Source organism: Danio rerio, chromosome 17, assembly GCF_052040795.2.
Source record: "Danio rerio strain M-AB ecotype USA chromosome 17, GRCz13ab, whole genome shotgun sequence".
In the NCBI taxonomy this organism is placed as follows: domain Eukaryota; kingdom Metazoa; phylum Chordata; class Actinopteri; order Cypriniformes; family Danionidae; genus Danio; species Danio rerio.
Window position 1 is genome coordinate 27,074,289 of NC_141037.1, and position 21,749 is coordinate 27,096,037.

General features: G+C 35.7%; 3 protein-coding genes across 21 annotated transcripts in view; 1 reads left to right on the forward strand and 2 right to left on the reverse strand.

The window, feature by feature from the left end:
• plb1 (phospholipase B1) overlaps positions 1-1,693 on the reverse strand; it is a 90,674-nt gene extending 88,981 nt beyond the window's left edge. For both annotated transcript variants that reach the window (XM_087290548.1, XM_087290547.1), the window contains exons 1-2: positions 1,493-1,693; positions 532-611 (exon numbers count right to left, since the gene is read on the reverse strand). The gene's annotated coding sequence lies outside the window, so the exon portion shown is untranslated. The remainder of the gene's footprint in view (positions 1-531; positions 612-1,492) is intronic.
• Positions 1-21,749, forward strand: part of kcnh1a (potassium voltage-gated channel, subfamily H (eag-related), member 1a) — a 93,493-nt gene that overhangs the window by 60,654 nt on the left and 11,090 nt on the right. For 8 of the 11 annotated variants that reach the window (XR_015512670.1, XR_015512669.1, XR_015512671.1 and 5 more), the window contains 2 exon segments: positions 1,445-1,697; positions 8,648-8,844. Coding sequence is in view for 5 of the 11 variants with exons in the window: in XM_087289232.1 (XP_087145358.1) it covers positions 1,445-1,697; positions 8,648-8,844 (450 nt within the window). In the remaining 6 variants the exon portion in view is untranslated. 11 annotated transcript variants of the gene reach the window in all.
• The window catches only part of hhat (hedgehog acyltransferase), a 153,029-nt gene that overhangs the window by 55,546 nt on the left and 75,734 nt on the right, over positions 1-21,749 (reverse strand). For 2 of the 8 annotated variants that reach the window (XR_015512668.1, XR_015512666.1), the window contains 3 exons: positions 4,041-4,083; positions 1,336-1,693; positions 503-824 (listed from right to left, as the gene is read on the reverse strand). The exons of 1 other annotated variant lie outside the window; for it this stretch is intronic. The gene's annotated coding sequence lies outside the window, so the exon portion shown is untranslated. Of the gene's footprint in view, positions 1-502; positions 825-1,335; positions 1,694-4,040; positions 4,084-4,998; positions 5,418-21,749 lie in introns of those variants that run through there. 5 more of the 8 variants (XR_015512663.1, XR_015512667.1, XR_015512664.1 and 2 more) reach the window with 5 other exon arrangements.

Here is a 21,749-nt window from a genome sequence, read left to right on the forward strand (position 1 = left end):
ATCAAATACACATGAATGAATGAGTATTAGCAAATATTAGACGTGTTTTAAAGATATCTAAATTAAAAGACAAACTTGGGGAAGTGCTGAAAGAAGCCGGGTAATCTTTAGGACAGTCTCATATCTCAGATGATCTTGGTGCCAAAGGTATTTACTCTAAATACTGACTTTTGCTAGAATAAGCCATTTGGTTCTGACAGTTCTGTTTTTAAAACGTTGTTTACATATTTTTCCTACTTTCTTTTAATGAAGGGACCAGAACAGAAAAATGGACGGTCATTAAAAGTTTGCTTGTGGTGGCCTAAGACTTTTGTGCAGTCTTGTATTTTCATTCATTTTATTTTGAATATTCTAGAACAACTTAATAAAGAGACGACCTTTAACCCTCTATAGGACACTCAAATTTTGTAATTATAACTATATGAATTATTTTGTTAACAAAGTAAACATAGTTACCATATATGGTTCCTCAGCAGATAAAGGATTACAGACACAGTATGTAATTTTTGCCATTATAGGGCATACACTCACATCAAAGTCATAGTTTGATGACACAGTACCTCAGTGTAGAATCACGGGAGTTGCCGTTTTCATTACATCCTACAGTTCACCTGCAGAAATCATGTTCACAGATAAGCTGAAGTATTTAAAACGTATTATCATGGTGGTATGAAACAAAGGCTGAAAGATGTTAAAGTGAAATGAAACTATGACACTATACTAGACATAAAAAGTATATACTATACTAGATGCTATGCGGGCCAAAAGCAGTGGAGCTTTTATTAGTCCAGTTCTTCTAGACGTGCATCTTTGTTTTTTTTCCCCTGTTTTCTATAAAACCAAAACTGGAAATCCAAGATTTAAGACTTCATTTGCATGGCAACACATGATATGGTCTGTGTCACTATTTAAAATGACAATTTTTTCTGGATTTGAACATTGCCAGAGCAACGTATGGCTGCATTTTGTCTTTAAAATGAACGCTACAGGGCGGTATGATGCTGTTCCTTTTCTAGCTTACCAACTGACCGCTTACCTCCATATGAATTGCTTTTCAAAACACTGCGGTTGGGTTTAGAGAAGGGGGTGGGCAGATCAAATGGTGCTTTTTAAAATACTATTGGTTGGGTTTATGGAAGGGGGAGTGTGGGGGGATTGGTCGGTTGGTCAGTCAGTTAGTCAACAGTGGCCTATGGTGGATTTACGTGAGAACAGCAGGTGCGAATGGCACTCACGAGAGAAATTAGAGATCCGAAAATGTATACGTAGCAGCCTCTGGCAGATTAGAGAAAACAAAAACTGCAAAAAAAACGTAGCTCCTGGGATGTATTTTGCTCTATCCAGCAATTTATATGGTGGTACGTCTTCAAAATGAGCCTAGGTGTTTTATATAGAAAGGGTGTATCAGGATAACCACAAATCTGTAACATCTCTCTTTTTACAGGTTCTGCAGATCTGTCCTAAAGACATGCGAGCTGATATCTGTGTGCACCTGAACAGGAAGGTCTTCAAGGAACATCCTGCTTTTCGATTGGCCAGTGACGGGTGTTTGCGGGCTCTGGCCATGGAGTTTCAGACCATCCACTGCGCACCGGGGGATCTTATCTACCATGCGGGTGAAAGTGTGGACAGCCTCTGTTTTGTTGTGTCAGGGTCACTAGAGGTCATTCAAGATGACGAGGTGGTCGCCATTCTGGGTAAGAGCAAATCAGACTAGATTAGCAAGGCCACAGTTTTCTTCTCTGTATTTTCAAGATTTAAGTCTTAGTTTACGCATCATGACCTTTGACTACTCCGTTTTGATCATTTCTATTTTTTTAACGCCATAAGCCTGCTTGATCTTCTCCTCTACTTAATGACACCGACATCCCTCTGTCTTGGGTTTAGTCCCCTACGGGAGGATTATTTCCCTCCACAGAGCTTCTATGTGATCATATATCCTGAGTGTCAAACCCACTCCTCTATAGTGTCCTGTACATCTCTTTTGTTTCTTCTAATATTCTGAACCCTCTTTGATCAAGATGTCTAAGTCTTTCCCTTTCTCTGTGCGCAAGACATTCAGAGAACATTAATAAAATAAAAGGAAGACTGTGAGCATAATGCATGTTTTAAAATGCAAAATATGGCCTAAGCTGATGATAAAAAGTAACAATAAAGAGATATCTGAAAGGTTATTTAACTAAAGCGTGTTTAAGGATTCTCTCTAAGTATCAGTTCATACTTTTCTGCCAATAATTCACTTGGAAGCATTCCAGATTGCTTACTGTAGACTTCAGTTCAAAAACACTTCTTCTTTTCACACAATGAATGAACCGTGAAAGTCTATTCCACTAAAAAGTAATAAAAAACAAGTTAATTAATTTTGTATAGTGTAATTTCTACAGTAATTCATAATTTTGAAGGTTCTTTAAAAGTAATTGTTCTTCATAGTGGCTCCACTTACTCACGGAATCTTTGAATTGCACTTTATACTAAAAGATATTTAGATTAACAAAATGCAATTCATACTTAGTAATTCTAAGAAAAAAATGGTCACACTTTACAAAAAGCTTCTATGATAACAATGAACACTACTTTTACAGCATTTATTAATCATAATTTATTAAAATCCAATGTTGTGCTTGTTAAAATTGGTTTAGAGTTTGCTCTGTGAGTTAATAAATTATCAATAGCCCCTTTTACACATACAGACCTTTCTGGAAAATTATGGGCAATTGTCTGTAAAGGTCTGCATGTGTGAACAGGCCCTTTATAAAAATAATAGTAAATCTGTTCTGGAAAGAGAAGTTGTAAAATTACTGGCAATGTGCTCTGTCTGAACGCAAAAGGAAAATTGCCAGAAAAAGCGTGTTTAAGTTTAGAACGCGCTGACATGAGATGTCTACTCCAATCAGAACGTTTAGACACATTCACATCTGTGCTGTTTATGAAAATATAAGTCTTCAATTATTCTTCCAGACACAGTTAGAGGCTACATGTTAGTCAGATAACGTTTCTGTGTTCCTTCTTAATGCCAACTGTTTCAAAAATATTGATATAATGCTTATGATAAACCGCTGTTAATTTACTCTCAAGCTCTGCTTCAGCTGCATGACACACTTGCACATGAAGGAGTTCTCCGGTGTTACGGTTTAACTGGTGACCCTTTAAACTATTCACGTTTGCAGATTGGCAGCCTCTGTTTTGTCACTTTTTCACTGCTACAAAACATGTCCATACCAAATAAATGTTCTTATTGTCAGTGTTTGTCAATTCAGTGTTTGTCAGTGTTTGTCAATTGTCAATTCTAAACATTGGTGATTTCAATATTTGCGTGGCAGAATAAATATTAATGACAAATATAAAAAAAAAGGCACACGGCACATAGAAATATTATGTACATCTTCTCGACATGCGAAAGTGTTCCTCCATGTTTACATCGAAGATGTTCACACTACTTATCCATCTACAGAATGGGTTACATTTGTAAATGTAAACATTTAGCTGTGGTTAATGCTTCTGCTGTTGGATGTCTCTGGCACAAAACATCTGCATGAATTTTAAAGCTTTAAATAAAAGTGAAACCATTAACAAAAGCACGATCCTTCTATGTGTACAAACACAAGCGCAGCTGTTTAGAGGTCATTTCTGGTAATGATGTCAGAATGTAACTGTATGACAGAATGACTGTCTTTGTTTATTAACTAATTTTAACAAAGATGAATAAACACTGTAATAAATTAACTGTTCACTGATTGTTCATGTTAGTGAATTTATTAACTAACTTTAGCCCTTTTCACACAGCGATATAGGTAAATATCTGGAAAATTACCGAACCAACTTCACCGGTAAATTAAAAAAGGTGCTGTTCACACAGGCAAGAATGTTTCTGAACTTTTTTGGAAAGACCATTCACACATCCATTCTAAAATATCGGTAAATTCTGACATCATTAACCAGAAATGAGCTCAAAACCACTGCACTTGTATTTGTAAATATAAAAGGGGTTGGGCTTTTGTTGATGGTAATGTTACATAATATGTGTGTGTGCTGGCACTCACCGGCTGCTTCACGTGCATATGCGTCAAGCAACTGAAGTAGAGCCTGAAGGTAAACAAACAGCGGATAATCATAAGCATTTTGTCAATAGTTTTTTTCCACAATTGACATTAAGAAGGGATATACTGTAGAAACATTATCTTATTAACATCTAGCAGCTAAATGTGTCTGGAAAAGTATTCAAAGGCTTTTATTTTCATAAATAGCGTGGATGTGAATGTGTCTGAATGTTGTGATTGGCTGGAATAGACATCTCACGTCAGCGAGTTCTAAACGTGAACGCACTCATTTCAGCAATTTTCCTTCTGTTTTCAGACAGAGCAGCATTCCGGCAAATTACTGGTGTTACAACTTTTCTTTCCGGAAAATTGCCGGTATTTTCAAAAAGGGCATGTTCACACATGATCCATTTCCGGAAAATTGCCAGTAATTTTTCGGGAAGGTCTGTATGTGTGAAAAGGGCTATTAACTAATGGAACCTTATTGTAACACTTAACCGACAAAACATGGTTCTTAAAAGAATGTTTAATCATCTTTGGAAGCTTAATTTTCAACAGTGTATGTGGTCTTTAAGAGTATGTTTTGGTCATGCTGAACAAAACTGCAAAAAGTTGCTATCACTTCATAATTTTCATAGTTTAGAGTGGAATAAAAGAATAAAAAGGCAAACATTGATCTGAGGTGAGACAAGTGACTTGTAGATGCAGCATCTGTCATTTCCAACATCTGTCTGTTAGTCCCACAGCATGGAATTAGGCTATTTCGCCTCATGAAGCCATAGAGCTGAGCATCTAATTGCTATATTTTTCTCTGTTGACAAACTAACGATGCTTTGCTAAATTTGGCTCTCTGCCACAGCTGTTAAACTGATTTAGGATCAGCCTGGAAGGCCAAAATTTTCTCTTTTGCTTCTTAAATGCACACACACGCACGCACGCACACACACACACACACCATGAAGCCAGAAAAAAGGTTTATTGATTCGACCACTTTTGTGTCAGAGGTCAATGTGCGAGTCTCTGAATACTCAATAGGTTGCTGTAACCTGCAGATCTGTAATGACACCACTGCACACATTACTGATTCTTTCTTCACTTTCACTTAAAAGCACAGTCAAGAGCGCGGTAACATCACCCTTATTGCTGCCATTTATTTATCATTAAACATGTGTGGAGTTCTGCGGGTGCTCCAGTTGTCCCAACTGTCCAAAGACATGCGGTATAGGTGAATTAAAACAAAACTGGCCATAGTGTAGGAGTGTGTGTTTGTAAATGAGAGAGTGTATGGGTGATTCTCAGTGCTGGTTTGCGGCTGGAAGAGCATCCACTGCATAAAACATATGCCAGAGTAATTGGTGGTTCATTCCTCTGTGGCGACTCCTGGTAAATAAAAAATGAAAAATATGAAAAATGAATATTATGAAGCAAAAATTAAAATCATTGCATTTATTTATGTATTTTTTAAACGTAACTTTTCCTGTGATGGCACAGCTGAATTTTCATTGTCTTATGATCTGTCAAAAATCATTCTAGTATGCTTATTTTCTGCTAAAGAAACATTTCTTTTTAATATTAGTTGTTAAAACTTTTATTAAAATGCATCAAAATTGGCAACCACAACTGATTGTTCATGTCTTATAGCCAAACGTGACACTAGATCTCTAGAGAGATAAATCTCTCCTCCTCTCTGCCTGTAGGAAGGAATCTGTATTCTAGAACATTTACTAAGACACAGAAGCGTAAATAATTTATCTGAGTGGACATTTTGGCTCTGTAACCCCAGCTTATCTTAGAAATGAGCATTAAGAGATGGATAGACAAGACTTTTGAGCATTTGTTCAGTTCAGTGAAGGATTGAGAAAATGTTTCATCATCATTTCTCCTCATGATGGGCAGTGCTATATCCTAAGTGTATTACTATTGACCAATTATAAAATCCCACATTTGTGTAGAAGAATGCGGTCTTGCTACAATATGTTTGTGAATAAGAGTTTACCAATGCTTTCAATTGTTTCTGATCTGACGTGTTACTGGTGGAGTTTTACACTAGTAACATTTCACACTGAAGAAATCAGTGCACATGATACGTCTACTGTAATCTGAGATAAGATAGGAGGAGGACAGACAAAACATCATTTACAGTTTATTTTAAGTAAGTTAGAAAGAAATTAATTACTTAAATTAACAATTACTTAGCAGATTATTCTATAAATAACTTAAAACTTTGAAATTGGGAGTAATGATATACTTTTCTAATTTTAGTTTTAGAAAATGTCTAGTGTTCCCTAACACTCCCTTGTCATCGTTTTAAAAAGACATGTTATAATTGTTAAATAATACAGTGCATCTGGAAAGTATTCATTGCACTTCACTTTTTCCACTTTTTTATGTTACAGCCTTATTCCAAAATCGATTAAATTACTCAAAATACATACACACAATACAATAAATTTATAACTTAAAATTAAAATTGTTGCAAAATTGTTTTTAAAAAAACTAAAAAAACTAAAAAGTCACATGTACATAAGTATTCACAGCCTTTGCCATGAAGCTTTCAATTGATCTCAGGTACATTCTGTTTCTACTGATCATTCTTCAGATGTTTCAGCAGCTTAATTAGAGTTCACCTGTGGTAAATTCAGTTAATTGGACATGATTTGAAAAGGCATACACCTGTCTAAATAGGGTTCCAGGGTTGACAGTGCATGTCAAAGCACAAACCAAGCCTAAAGGCAAAGGAATTGTCTGTAGACCTCTGAGACAGGATTGTCTCAAGGCACAGGGTTGGGGAACGTTACAGAAAAATTTCTGCTGCACTGAAAGTTCCCATGAGCAGTGACCTCTATCAACCGTAAGTGGAAGATGTTTTCAACCACCAACAACTCTTCCTAGAGCTGGCCGGCCATCTAAGCTGAGTGATCAGGGGAATAGGGCCTTAGTTAGGGAGGTGATCAATAACCCGATAATCACTCTGTCTGAGCTCCAGTGTTCTTCTGTGGAGAGAGGAGAACCTTACAGAAGGACAACAATCTGTGCAGCAATCCACCAATCAGGCCTGTATGGTAGAGTGGCCAGACGGAAGCCACTCTCCACCTGGAATTTGCCAAAAGGCATCTGTAGGAATCTCAAACCATTAGAAACAAAATGCTCTGGTCTGATGAAACTAAAATTTAACTCTATGAAGTGAATGCCAGGCGTTATGTTTGGAGAATACCAGGCACCACTCAACACCAGGCTAATACCATAACATAAAAAAATGTGGAAAAAGTGAAGCGCTGTATAACATAAGGAATAGCAATATTGAATTTTTCAGTTACCATTGATTCAGATTATCCACAGCATTACGCCTGGACTACATAATCATTTTTTCTAGACATCATCATAGTTGTCTAGATTTCAAATATGTGTTTTATTTTTAAAGACAGTGTCTATTTGAAAAAGTTTTTAGATTACTAAAGAAATGCTCTGCATTTTTTTATTTTCTTTTGAAAAGCCTTTGAATACAGCCCATTCTCATGCACTGTGTAATATCACTCCAACTGGTCCAAGCAGAGTACTGAACAAGAGTAAAGTCTCTTGACTATTACGCCAGAATGAGAGTATAGGTCCAAGCAACATTGGCCTAGAAAATTTTTAGTTTGTCTTTTTTTTATATTAGGAAAATTCTATTACAAGATACAGAATACTCTATAGCTTTAAATAGCAACCCGATTCAATTCATTATGCTAAGCTAAGCTAAAAGTAATCCTGTCAGAACAAGAAATCGGCTGAAGGGTTCAAAATTGCTTAAATAAACTGTTTAACTCTAAGGGCACTATCATACACCCGGCGCAATAAGGCGCAGGATGTGTTTGGCGTGATTTGTTGCTATTTTCAGACCAGCACAACACTAATTATCACTTTTTGCACCACACTGTTCAAGTAGCAAATCCATTTGCAGCACTTTGTGGACTCATGGGTGTGCTGGTCTAAAAAGGAGGTGTGTTAAGACGCATTGTTGGGTCGTTGCTATTTTGAAGAACTGAAATAGACTGCGCCATTGACTATCTAAAAACAGGTCTAAAGTCAAGCGCATAGTACGTTAGTTATGTGGCTATGTGAGTTTAAACGCTCACACATTGCTTAATACACACAGAATGTACAGCAATACACAAATCTCTTTAGATATGAAAACAATTAAATGATTAAAATTATTATTTTCTACATCAATATTAAAACCACTACCTCCATGCCTTTTTTTTTCAGATCATTCATGACAATTTGCATTTGTATAATGTTATTTTTAGCAGTATACATTTATTATATGCATATTTATATTTGTTTTAATAAAAACAAGTTTAGGTTTGTCCACCTGTCAGGTTTTGGAGATGTATGCGTCACTATATGGGGCATAAGAATAGGACGTGTGTTTGGATATAACTTCATAGCTTATTTACAAAAGTAAAGGAGTAAAGAAAAAGAGAAAGAAAAGAGGCTGAAAGGAGGAGACTAAATCTTTATCTTTGGGCAGATTGTTTGTTTAAATGTTTTTTTTGCCTGTCAAGATCCTTAATTAATGTACCTATCATGCCTGTCAGTGTGTGTAATCATGCTTCTGTGTATCTCCACAGGTAAAGGTGATGTGTTTGGCGATGTGTTCTGGAAAGAAGTAACACTAGCTCAGGCGTGTGCTAACGTGAGAGCGCTAACATACTGTGACCTGCACGTCATCAAGCGGGACGCGCTTCAGAAAGTCCTGGAGTTCTACACGGCCTTCTCCAACCACTTCTCCAGAAACCTCCTGCTTACGTACAACCTGCGCAAACGGGTGAGTGAAAAGCTGTCTACTATTCTCATTCACTTTCTGCTGATTTGCCTCAGACCGCATGTGTAAGCAGAACTGTTCAGGCCCCACATGAATAGGTTACAGCATTCAAACCTGCTCCACACAGTATGAGCACAGCTGGAAGAAGATTAAACTCATGGGATAATATGAATACAGATCTCTAAAGCAGGTTATAAATACACTCACAAACTACATATAGTGACAAACCCTTTCTGTTTTTATATCGGAGCATATCAGTATTTCTTTTTTTAATCATTGTTATTTCATTACTTTAATTAACAATTCCAAATGAGTACTACTGTACTACAGAATGTGAGTGATTAGCTGCTTGACCCTCGGACATAGGAGAAGATGGCATTACTTGATTGGCATTATTTTCTAAGGAGACACAAAAGAAGAAATTCTCGAATATTGTTTTGGTTCTCACTGATATTGAATTTTCTGATCATCCAGTGGAAATCAATGGCAACTGATTCACAGAGGAATAGTTTCATTCTAAAAATCTTACAAAATATCATCATTAATGTTCCACCAAAGGAGGAAAGTAATATAGGTTACAACTGGACTATGGACAGATAAGTTGTGAACTGAGAATATATTTTGTGCACGGTTACAGAAATCTTACATTATACTTTAGGGTTTAGTTGATCTGGCATCGATGGTCTATATCAGGGGTGTCCAAACTCAGTTCTGAAGGGCCAGTGTCCTGCATAGTTTAGCTCCAACTTCCTTCAACACACCTCCCTGGAAGTTTCTAGTATACCTAGAGAGAGCTTGATTAGCTGGTTCAGGTGTGTTTAACTGGGGTTAGAACTAGAATATGCAGAACACCGGCCCTCCAGGACTGAGTTTTGACACCTCTGGTCTATATGGAGAGGCAGATCTAATTCATAATATATGTAGAGACAGTAGTTAGTATGGTAAGATTAATGCCTGGATATGTTTATTATATATAGGTTTAAAATAGCTCTTACATACAGTGTTCATTCATTCACTTTCCTTCGGCTTAGTCCCTTTATTCATCAGAGGTCGCCACAGCGAACAAACCACCAACTTTTTCAGCAAATATTTTACACAGCAGATGCCCTTTCAGCAGCAACCCATCAATGGGAAACACTCATATACTCATACATGGACACACATACATAACGGCCAAGTTAGTTTATTCAATTTACTTATAGGCCATGTTTTTGGACTGTGGGGGAAACCGGAGCACCAGGAGGAAACCCACACGAACACTGGGAGAACATGCAAACTCCACACAGAAATGCCAACTGGCCCAGCCGAGACTTTAACCAGCGAACATTTTGTTGTGAGGCGACAGTGCTAATCACTGAGCCACTGTGTCACCCCATATCCAGTGTTGTGTTCATGTTTATGATTGTTTATGTATGTAGGACTGTGGTGAGACACAACATTTCGTTCAACTGTATGTCCACATGTGGTGGGATGACAATAAAGCTCAACTTGACTTGACTCATTTTCACTGGGCGATTTCAGTACAGGTAACCTGATCAGCCTTGCGTTTCCACTGCCAAGTAATTAGTATATCTTTATTAGTAAATATATTCCATATAATCCAAATGTTCATGCTTGGAAAAAGCAAGTAGGAAACAACCATGCTACTCACGATGTATGCGTGTTTACTGCACATAACATTTGAAATAATGAACTTGAGCATGCAAAGAACGTGCAAAAATAGTGTGATAATCATTGTTTCAATGCAAAGATAGTGTGATAACCAATAGACTACCTGACAAACGTCTTTTCTTCAATCCCAGTTGTAAGAGCAACAAATAATAACTTGACTTCTAGTTGCTCATTTGGAAAAGTGGCAGAAGGTAGATTCTTCAGATGAATCATCTGTTGAACTGAATCCCAATCATCACAAATACTGCAGAAGACCTATTGGAACCCGCATGGGCCCAAGATTCTCATAGAAATCAGTCAAGTTTGGTGAAGGAAAAATTATAGTTTGGGGTCACATTCAGTATGGGGGCATGTAAGAGATCTGCAGAGTGGGTGGCAACATCAACACCCTAAGGTATCAAGACATTTGTGCTGCCCATTACATTAAAAACCACAGGAGAGGGTAAATTCTTCAGGATAGCGCTTATATAGCGCATATTTTGTTTTGGTAAAATAATCTAGAGGCCTTTGTCTTTCATGTAAGCCACTTCTGATATCAAATGATCAACTAGAAGCCAAGTTATTATTTGTTGTTCATAAAAGTTGGATAGGCGACAAGACTTTTGTCAGGTAATGTATATCTCTCTGTGAGAGCTGTTAATTCATACAATATAATTGAACTGAAGAATGTGCACCATTTATCTTACTTAAGGTAGAGAGAAAGAAATCAATAGAGCTGCTTTACCATGCAGAAAAAACAGAGAAACACAAACAAGACTAACCTGGCATGTTTAATTGGCCGCAATTGAGTGAAATGTAAATCAAGGGATTAAAAGACGTGCAGGCTGTTTCTAAATTCTAGTTGTAAACATATACGGATAGTGACAGGAAACAATACATTCAGGAAATTTGAAAGCTTGCAATCTAGAAACCAGGCCACATATCCACCTTTTCTTTACTGTTTGGCCAAAAAAAGCATTAAACACGATCGCTTTTTATCACATCAAATCACATTAAAAATAAATGTAACACTCCATAAACCAGATCTGGAAGTGTAGCAGTTATCATACCCATAAATTCCCTCAGAGTTCATAATAAAGACAGCAGCGAGTGTGATAAAACAGTCCTCCGTGTGTCTAATAAATGTTGGATTTGGGCCCTGCTTGAGTCCTGTTTCTCAGTGGAACTGGGTCTGAGGCGGAGGCTAATAATAGTTCAGCCAGAGTCTGCTTCTTTATTGGAACACCATATAGATATATTTATCCATATGAGAGTTAAATATAACCATTATCTATCTCAGCAAACACTCTTATATTGCAGCCGGAGGGGCAAATACCTTTACATAATTCATCTGCTGCATATATATATACAGTTAAGCATCCTTTAAACTATAATAGCACAGGTAAGAGCCTCTCCTGAGTTTTTCAAACCTACACTTGTTTGTAGGTTCCATTCTTTTTTTACCTCAACACCATGGAACTGTTGGTGTTTTAATGGTCCGTTTTATTAAACAATATATTGAATACATATATCATCGCCTCTCTGGCGTCATTGCCAAGCGAAAGACTTTAATTAGCTCATGTGTCCATGAATTAGTCATGATGTTTACCGTTTGATTGTGACCCAGATAGAAAAAAAGGTTGTTATACATAAGAAAAAATATGTCATAGGAGGACTACATATGTTGTATTTCTGGACAAGTTTCATACATTAACTAAAGGCTTTTTGCAATGGTCAAATAGGCTTATTTGCTTAGATAAAACAGCAGGAGCATTCACACAGCACATATTGAAGTCTATTTGTGATTATGGGACTGTTTTCTGACTTGTAATGTATGCATGAGTCCTCATTCCAAGTCCCAAACGCTCAGAAGAGTCACTTTTTCCAAAGCTCTAAAGGAACAGTCTATGTATGTGCAGTATTAAAACTCAAATGAAGCTTTATCAATAGCATTTCTACAATTCTACAATTCTGTTTAAATTTTTAAAAACATTACAAATAATTTATATTTTTTTCTGTGGTGGTTAATATTTAAGTATACACTTTAATTAAAGAACAGCTAATACTATTCTTGAAACAAAAGTCTTTACTAGATTTAAAGTACAAGCAAAATTCATAGTTTACTAAAAGCTCTTTTCTAGTCCTCTTGTTTTTCTAGCTTTTTAAATAAATAATTAATTTCTAGATAATATTTAATTTCAGTCTATTTCAGTCACATTTAAAAATGTTTTTTTTTCATAGTAAAATGTTAGTTTTTATATATTAAATAGTAGTATTATAAGTATTAACAGTAAATATGCTGATCAGTACTTGCACAGTACAGTTATTATTATACAGTGCTCAACATCGAGTACACCTCATTTTGAAAATGTTGAATATTGTTATCCATTTCTCAGTGAACAAAGGGAATGCATGTTAATGCATTGAAACAGATTTATTGAACAAATTAATTTATTAAAATAATAATTTCGTCACCAAACATATTTAGAAATTAAAAGGTAATACAATTAAATTCAAGCAAAATAATGCACAATTAAATTGTAACCTACATGTTTTTCTTTAACATATCAATTTGGCTATGCTAGTTTTGGACCGTTATCGTAAGGTATTTAGTTAGATAAGCTCCAGATTTGGCATTAGTACTGACTAATCTAATATATATATATATATATATATATATATGCACAAATATAATATTGTATAACTTCTTATTAAAAATAGTAATTTAAAAGAAAGATTTGTGTGGGGTGTACTTATATATGCTGAGCACTGTAGATATCAAAAAGTAAAATTGCTGGTTAACTGCCAATTGTTGAATTTTGGCCTGTCATAACTTACAATATTTAAAAGGTACATTTTATATCATCCATTTATGACTTATAACACTTACCTTATGATTAATACTTTACATAATTACATAAAATATAATAATATAAATTTAAAAAGTAAAATACCGATCAAAGTTTGATCATTGTTTATTTTTGTGCTGTGATTTATGACATAGAATGCCGAACAAAAAACGTATTTACAAATTGCACTGAAAGATATTTGTACTGAAGTAAGTTTTCTCAAAATAAAAATATATAAAAATGAGTGATGTAAACTGTAAAAGAGTCAACTTTATCAAATGAAATGAGTGTAGTTAACTCAAAATTGACTGAAAGTTAATTCTACTCATTTGAAAAGAGTTTTGAACTCAGTGTTGAAGGTAATGAGTTAATTAAATACATTTTACTTTGACTTAAATGGAGTAAGTTCACAGTACTCATAGAGATTAGTTTTTTTAACTCAAACGTTTTGTAGCAATTGGTTTCCTCAAACGGTTTGAGTTGCCTTAACTTATTGGGTTTTACAGTGTACAAGTTGTTGAGAAAGGAGTCCACTGTGGATGCTGACCTCAACCAGCATAAATCTAAAACATTGCTTTAACATTTAAACATTTTATTTAAGTAAAATCATAGATGCCTGCAGGTCTCATCTTTAAGTAAATGGAGAAAGACACTTTCCATCTGACTGTAAACTAGCATTACTTGAATACTATTAATAATGAGATGATGTACTGAGTTTGAACACAACGAAGCACAGAGTGCCACAGTTTTGGCATCTTTCTATGTAGAATATCAACAAATGCTAGAGACAGTGCATACCGTGCATCTGTCCTTTGTCACAACTGCATAAATAAGTGTTTAAATGCTTCATCCAATTTGTTTCTGATTATGCATGTTTGCGGTTACCAAGGCAACACTGAAAAATCCTCTTCATCTCGATGCTGCAGTGTCAAGAGTTATTTTAGCTTTGATTAAGGTCACAGTTTATGCAGCTGTAATGGGTAAAACACACACATTCATGCACTCGCAACTGTACAAAAAGCATTCGCACCCTTCAAAAGACATTAACATGAGGAATGTGTGTGTTTGCTGCTGTAATTGAATGACTGTCAAAAGTCACGAGTGCTAAAAGGTCATATGCGTGTCAGTGTGGGTCATTTACTCAATATGTCCCTTCATGACCCTGCAAAATGTGTGTGTGTGTGTGTGTGTGTGTGTGTGTGTGTGTGTGTGTGTGTGTGTGTGTGTGTGTGTGTGTGTTTGGCAGGTGTGAGTGAATCAGCCGCCGCTGAGGGATCAGATTCTGTGAGATCGTGATGAGTGTGGTAAATCTGATCTGAGACCAGTGACACAAAACCAGTCCGTCAGCATGAGGCACACACAGTAAAAGCAGTGTGGCGAATTCCCTAAAGCACAAAAATCTGCAGCTTATTGACTAACCGTCTCATAAACAAGCATCAGTCTTTTGATTCTGTTTTCCAGATGAAATAATTAGCTGTACTGGTAATAATTTAGCCCTTTTAAATTCAATTGAAAAACACAGAGGAGAGATTTTCTCAAACACAAGCTCAAGTAAGTAGGTACGCAAACATGCTAATTAAAATCAATATCCATGTGTGGTTAATAATAGTTTTAATCTATTCAACGCTGCGCCTCAAGTCACCCGTTTTGAACGTGTACGGAACATTCCGGTTTATTCTTCTGACTCACACTTTGGCACAATTATGCAGCGATTAATTATGGGATGGGAGACAAGAACGCAAGTGTGTTATTCATTTTAGCGTGACTGCAATGACTTGCAGTTTTCAAAGTCTCTTATTCACATCAAGGTGGCATTCGCTGGTGTATAAATACAGTAATATTTAGAAAAAAATATTACAATTAGAAATGATCATTTACTGGTTAATTATACTTTAATATGCAATTTATTTGTGTGATTCAATGCTGGTTTTCAGAGTCATTATTGCAGTCTTCAATGTCATATGATCCTTGAAACGTGAGAAGACCCATGATTTTATAGTTTACAAAGTTAAAATATAATTTATTATATTAATTCTTTATTTAATCCTGCAACATATATGATAAGCCATTTGCAATTTCATATAATATCTGCACATAACCACAATTTGTTATATCATTATAAAGATAGAAGTCATGTTTATATAAACACTAACAATAAGGAGGACTTCTCTCCTCCTGAATTTCCAGGCCTAAATGCAAACACAGTGGATAGAAGTGCAGCAGGTCTCTTGCCATATCTATATCCACCATTAACCCTTCCAGTAATCTGGATAATTTTAAACATGTGTGAACACAACAACACAAATAGGAGATGTGTCTGAATGGTAAAAAACTCAACTGATAAAAGACAAAGTCCACCATTCTTGAATTTTAGTGCAGCTCTCCCGACAAAAATGTTTGCTGCAAACCATCAGCTTTGCTGTATCGGCCCTGACAGCATCACAAGAAAAACCATGCAAACTTCGTGGAATCTCAAAAAGTACTTGAGGGATTCTTGAACCTTTAAAAAGGCACCTATGATGAAAATCATCTTTGGTAAGCTGTTTGGACAGAACTGTGTGCAGGTATAGTGTGTCCACAGTCATATTGGGGTGATATAAACACAATAAGTCTCTTTTTTATCTCCTGATGTTAAAATAGGATCCAAATCACTTCTATTTTGAGGCCCACAGCAATGTGACATAGCAGTTTCCCCACCAACCGGATTGATTGACAGCCATGTATTAATATGTCTCTGTAGTAACGCGTATAATCATATCCAAAAGACACATTAAGCACAAAGCAACTGGGATTAAAAGATCTGTTCAGCTCTCTGTGATCATCAATCATCATCAAATTTAATCAAGAATGAGTTTTACAAGTTTAACACATTTTTAAAATGAATGTAATGAATGAATGTAATGAATTACTGCGATTTTACTGTCTTTATCACCACAGCCACGTGTCAGTACAATTATAAAAGAAGATGCTTCAATACCAGTTTGTGGACGTTAACTCAGGTTTATTTTGTACATTAACATAACGGATATCCATACAGCAGTAGATATTAACATGTATCAATGTGTGTGTGTACGTAAACTTTGTAACTACATTGTGTGTTATTCATCCTTGCAGAAAGGCTTGAATTAACTCCACAACAAATACATCAAATAATCATTGGGAAGTTTCTTACTGTATAGTATTTCTCACAAACGTTACGTGAGATCTGCTTCCTTCATGTCTTTTATTGTGCTCTTTATCCGACGCAGCCGAGGTGTAGATTGAGGCACACTTTGACAGGCATGTGGGAACGGTGGGCGGGGAGAACTAGCATTAAAGATTAAAGGCACGGGCCACAAAAACAGCTACATTGTGTTCAAAGCAGATAATCTAATATTCTAAAAGGTCTAATAACTAATCTGATGGGTGTTTTGAGCTGAAACTCTACAGACTCATTCTGGAGACACAAAAAGAGGTCAAATAGGTGCCCTTTAAATCATCTTGTAAAAATAAATATTTTTCCCCAAGATTTGATGCATTACATGAATACAACACACAATGTTTTACGACACACAATCAGTTTTGATTATCTGAATCCACTCTTGCTGAACAAAAGTATTATTATTTATTCAAATATAAATCACTAATCAAAAGCTTTAGTCACACTTTATTTTAAGGTACATTTCTCGCTGTTAACAAACCATTAACTAAGCTCAATAAACTACTAATTTTCTTCTTATTAAGTAGTAGATGGGTTTAAGTATTGGGTAGAATTAGGGATGTAGAATAAGATCATACTTTATAAGTACTAATAAACAGCCAATATGTTATTAAAAGACAGGTAAATAGCCAGTAGTTAATAGTGGGAATTGGTCAACTGAAGTGTTCCCTAAACTTTTAGTACAGACAGTGTGCAAAACGTGACAGCAAAAGTACACAAAGACAGTGTGCAGCAGAGGCAGAGAAAGCGTGCGTATGCTTTTATTTCAGAGAATTACAGTGTGCTGGGAATTTGTTTTTCTGCTTGGATGTGCACACAGTCGGCTTTTAGTTTGAATTATGAAAGATTGGAGATGAGAGCGCTCCCTCTCACCCGCTGTCTATCTCTGTCCCCTCCTTCCCTTCTTTTATAGCGTTCAATCCCCAGTCTAACACCTCCAGCATCACACACTCTTTTAGAGCTGCAGAATGAGTTTCCCTGTTTGATGATGATATATTTAGGGGGAGAAAAGCAAAAGCTGAATACGCAGGTGGGTTGTGCGTGTGCGGGAGTGCGAGGGACGCGTGGAAACAGAAGGAGTCTAACAAAACACCATTAGGAATCTCTGTGAGCGCAAATAACCCCAGCCTCCTCGTACACGCAGACACGCGCACCTTTGTGAAACGCTTGAGCTTTTGTTATGTAATCCCTCTTTGCTTGTCTGTCCTCTCTATGCCTCGTATGTCTTTCAAGGGCGAAGGTTTACAAAACAACAGAAACAATGACAGGCCTTGCTATCTGTCAGCCTGAGTGCTGACAGCTTCAGCTGAATTTGATTTAAAGTCTGTGTAAAGCAATATTAAAATATAGGTAACACTGTATAATAGCCGCACACTATGAATCATTTATTAAACATATAGTCAACAGTCCAGCATCTGTAGTTATAAACGGCTTACTAATGTCTATTCATGTAAATGTAATGCTTAAATGATGAATCAAATATTTGTTACACTGTAAAAATGCTTGTCTTGTGGTCACAACACAAATCGATTAAGTCTACATTTTTACAAATTAAAGTGGATTGAACAATAAAACAATTAAGCTGTCCCTAAAAACACACAATAATTGTTTGTGTAGCCTGGATTCTAAGCCTGCAGTTATTACACTGTAAAAAGTGGTTAGCTACTTGAAGCGAGTAAACAAACTGCCTTAAAAGCAACAAGTTGACTTTTGCAAAAATAATGTAAGAAAACCCATTGTAACTTGGAATTGTTAAGTTGACTTTCTATTTTTATAATTATGCTGCAAACTTTACTTACTTTTTTGAAGTCAACTAATCCCTTTTTACAATATTAGATTATTTAGCACGTCTGTTCTCAAATAATTACTTTAATTATTAACATAATAGCATATTTGGTGCTTCATTAAGTCTATAAAATCTACAATTGTAGCCTGTATTGAATTTAGAAGACACACTGGAGTCTGGAAGAGCAGATTTTTTTTCCTGTATGTCATTTTGCTAGCTACAGAAAAGCTGAGGAAAAAAACAAATATAATAAAATTGTATTGGAAGAAAGGTCATTAGTTAACTTTAAATAAAGTAAGTACAATTTGCATTATTATAAAAAATAGGTCAACATAAGAGTTTCAAGTTACAACGGGTTCACTTACATTATTTTTGTAAAGTTAACTTGTTGCTTTTAAGGCCATTGGTTCACTCGCTTTAAGTAACTAATCACTTTTTACTACAGTGTTGTGAGTTTTGAAAAAATGTGTTATTAACCACCCAGACAAATAATAAAAAGTAACAAAATAATAATAATAAAAAGTAACACAAAAATGCAGAGTTACACACAATTTCTTCATGTTGTTCCAACACAGTTTTATTCATTTATTTTACTCCGGCATGGTCCCTTTATGCAGGGGTCGCCACAGCAGAATAAACCTCCAACTTATCCAACTTATCAACCTTTAAGTAAAATTATTGTTTTTGAAATATAAGTAGATTAAAAATAAAATAATGAAGTTGTCCCACACACAAAAAAAAACTTAAGAATTGTGTTGTTTCATCTCATTTTAAATAAATCTTTTGGCAAAGCAGCAAAAGTCATTTTATTAAGTGAACAAAAATTCAATATTTAATATTTTGAAAATTGTTGGGGCGTGTCCACTGCAGTGCTGAAACCACGCCCACTCAAAGGAAAGCAGACAGATATTGACAAATCCTGCAATAAACTGAATGGATGCTACCTCTAGTAACATTAGCTTAATTGGCTTTATCACAGTCTGTATGGTTTATACACCCATCCATGTCAGACATCGCAAGATCTGACTGTAGACTATTGTTGTAAAGTACTGTGACAGTAACTCAAGATTGAGCGGGAGAACCACTGATGCTAATGCGCAGTATGTATAGTGCTGAGGGTATTAAAGTGTTCACTTTCAACACAGAACTGGTGAAAGCTTAAACTTGGTCCTGGAGGGCCGGTGTCCTGCATAGTTTAGCTCCATCTTCCTTCAACACACCTTTTAGGATGTTTCTAGTATACCTAGAAACAGCTGGATTGGCTGGTTCAAGTGTGGCTAATTGGGGTTGGAACAAACCTATGCAGGACACTGGCCCTCCTGGACCGAGTTTGGGCACCCCTGGTCTAAAGGTTTAACTCCACAATTTAGTACTACATACAGGGCTCAACAATTAGAACTGCCTGATGGCCCAGGGCCAGTGTGAGAGATGCTGAGGGCAGTAGACAGGATTGTTACTGGCCTGATTGGGTCAGTGCTGCCTTGTCACTAAGGTTTGATTTTTAATTAATGTGACTATTTGTCAATTGCATGCATATACAGTCTTAGAATTGAGAAACAGTTTGTGCTTTTAAACCTTTAAATGCTACCTTCTCTGTGATGTCGTAAACACCAGATTGCTTTTTGGTTCCTCCCATCTGATCGGATGTTGTGATCATGTTATTTTTCTGTAACCCGGTAACAACCAGTACTGTAAAGAGAGGCAATATAGTGGCAACATCCAATTATGAGGATTAAAGAAAACGTCTGTTTCTAACGTCTTGAAACAAAAAAAATTGTGTTTTGCACAATGTCAGTTGGTCGTTAATTGTGCTTTTCAGCCACCTTTTGTTAAATAATTTAAAACTGCAATGAAATACCTGCACGTTTTTGATACTGCTTATTTAGTTTGAATAAAACTTTGAATTTTGCTCATTCTATGTTTATGAACATTTTTAAAGTATTTAAATTATAGATTCACAGATGTTAATTTTGACACATTATTTAAAATATGTGGCTAAGAAATAGCTATAAACTTATTTATTAATTTTTTTTTTTGGTAGAACCCATTAAAAATTTTGGCAGAGCAAGTAAAATCTCAATTACTGGCCAGATCGGGCCAGTAGAAAAAATCCTTAGCATTGAACCCTGACATTCAGAGCCTATGTCGTGTGTTTAAGCAATACATTTCTAAAATTTAATGATCATTTAAAACATTTCTGAGAATTCTCTTTACACTGACTTTAAAGGAATATTTCAGGGAAATACAAATGCATTAAAAAGGTTAGAGAATCCTTAAGGCTCTTCGATTGTGAAAATAGACCTTTATAAACATAAAACTAATGGCATGAGGAAATTCAGTATACAAATAGCCACTATACCTCATTCAGGACCATACAAATGACACGATTAAAATAAAATCACCTTAAGTAAACTTCACCCAAAAATGATTATTCTGTCATTATTTATAAACACCTCGTTATGCCTAAACAAAAATTTGTCTAGAAAGTCAGTGGGTTAAGAATCAACACTGGGCTACACTGCCCTTCTTTGTTTGCAGGGTTCCCACACTTCTTGAACGTACTTGAAAGTAGGGGTGTCCCGAGTCTGATTCATTTGATTTTGAGTATCTGCCGATACCAAAACCCGATATGATACTTCTATAATACATAAAAAAAAGAATAAATAAGAGCGAAGAAACAGATCCAGGATGTTCCTTATTTTTTGTTCAATTCACCTTATATTAGCATTCAACAATTTCATTAACAAAAAGAGCACTTCTGTGAGGAAACTTGAACAATCAAGTGATAAATAATGATCAATTATTTTCTTTTTATTACTTTAGTGCAACAGTAAATATAAAAAAAAATGTAATATATAAACAAATAGCACCTCAAAATAAAATACCCGGCAGGCAATCCCAAGTTTACATATCTCACAGTTTGCTATGTTTGGCAATGTTGTCATAATCAACTTTATAATACCTCCAGACCGCAGACATACTTGCGCTTTCTGCTTCAAGCTTCTACTTTGACGGCATTTAACCAACAGCATCTCTACATCAAAGTGATGTCATGTTGCACGCGTTGCTGTTTCTGTGCGAAGTTAAGAAAAAGTTTTGTGCCACTGCATACTGTAACTATCGATGTGTTGAAGAGTAATGAGAATATACAGTTGAAGTCAGAATTATTAGCCCCCCTGAATTATTAGCCCGCCTGTTTTTTCCCCCAATTTCTGTTTAACCGAGAGAGGATTTTTTCAACACATTTCTAAACATAATAGTTTTAATTACTCATTTCTATTAACTGATGTATTTTATCATTGCTATGATGACAGTAAATAATATTTGACTAGATATTTTTCAAGACACTTCTATACAGCTTAAAGTGACATTGGAAGGCTTAACTGGGTTAATTAGGCTAACTAGGCAGGTTAGGGTAATTAGG